Source organism: Buceros rhinoceros, unplaced genomic scaffold (assembly GCF_000710305.1).
Source record: "Buceros rhinoceros silvestris isolate BGI_N320 unplaced genomic scaffold, ASM71030v1 scaffold382, whole genome shotgun sequence".
Classification (NCBI taxonomy): Eukaryota; Metazoa; Chordata; class Aves; order Bucerotiformes; family Bucerotidae; genus Buceros; species Buceros rhinoceros.
The window spans coordinates 97,012-98,014 of record NW_010396933.1 but is presented as its reverse complement, the minus strand read 5'-3'; the positions used below and the strand labels follow the sequence as shown (position 1 = coordinate 98,014).

Here is a 1,003-nt window from a genome sequence, read left to right as displayed (position 1 = left end):
TGTGTAGGGAGGTACCAAACCCCTTTCTGCTCAGCCCGGAGCTCCAACGTGTGTCTCGGGTTTTGGCATACAGAGGGACACCCCACTGCGTGCCTCTTTGCTGGAGGATGATCCGCAGGGTGGCCCGTGCTGCTGGGAGAGAGGGCTTTAGGGTCAAGGTGTGAAAGCAAATGTCTCTGTGACACTAACATTGTCTTTCTCTCCTGCTCCCGGGGACCTGCAGGTGAATCAAAGCCAAAGCCCAAGTAAGTGTCGGTGCATTTTATCTGATGCAAGGTCTGAACTAAGAGCTGTGCCAGGGCAGAGGCTCTGTGTGGCTTAGCACCATGATCCGTGAAAGGCAGAGGACAGCAAGGGCTCAGAGTGTGAAAGCAGGGTGGGGACTTGGTGCATGGAAAGAAAAAAGGAGAGAAACAGATAAACGTAGAATACAAAAAGGATCCTAGGAATGAGGTCTTGAAGCATTTTGTGAGCTCCTCAGGGGTGGCCCAGCTGCCCTGTGACCCTGCAGCTGGAAAAAAAAATCTGTGTGTACACCAGCCTGCGGTACATGGTCCAGGGTCTTACTTCTCAGTAAGCTTCTGGCCATGGCTGGCATGAGGCAGGCATTTGCATGAGCGCCAGCATCCCAGGGACAGGAGGACCTGCCTGAAAGAGCAGGGCTGTGACCCATTGCCAGGAACCTGCAGGTCCTCATGGGCCTTTGGGCTGCTGTGGTGTAGGAAGCAGATCTGCCCTCAGCCATTCTCTCTTCATCCCTTTGTGTCTTACTATGCCCCTGCTGAGCATCCCCTGCCCTCCCTCAAGCCCACCGAGGATGAGAGGATGGTTGCCAGCTCCCTATGCCGGGTCCCTCTGGAGCCCACCATTCCTCTATGCTCTTTTGGGTGAGCAGTGGGGTGGCTGCCAGCTGCAGGGTGCCTGGCAGAGGGTCATGGCCAAGCTGCCTGCAGCTTGCTGAGTTATTCCAACCACGTGGTGCCTTGGAGAGCTTCGCAGGAAT

At 55.6% G+C, this 1,003-nt stretch overlaps 1 protein-coding gene across 1 annotated transcript in view; it reads left to right on the top strand.

Moving 5' to 3' along the window:
* The window catches only part of TNNT2 (troponin T type 2 (cardiac)), an 8,939-nt gene that overhangs the window by 3,819 nt on the left and 4,117 nt on the right, over nucleotides 1-1,003 (top strand). Inside the window, exon 8 of the mRNA XM_010146028.1 lies at nucleotides 224-245. Coding sequence (XP_010144330.1) covers nucleotides 224-245 — 22 coding nt within the window. The remainder of the gene's footprint in view (nucleotides 1-223; nucleotides 246-1,003) is intronic.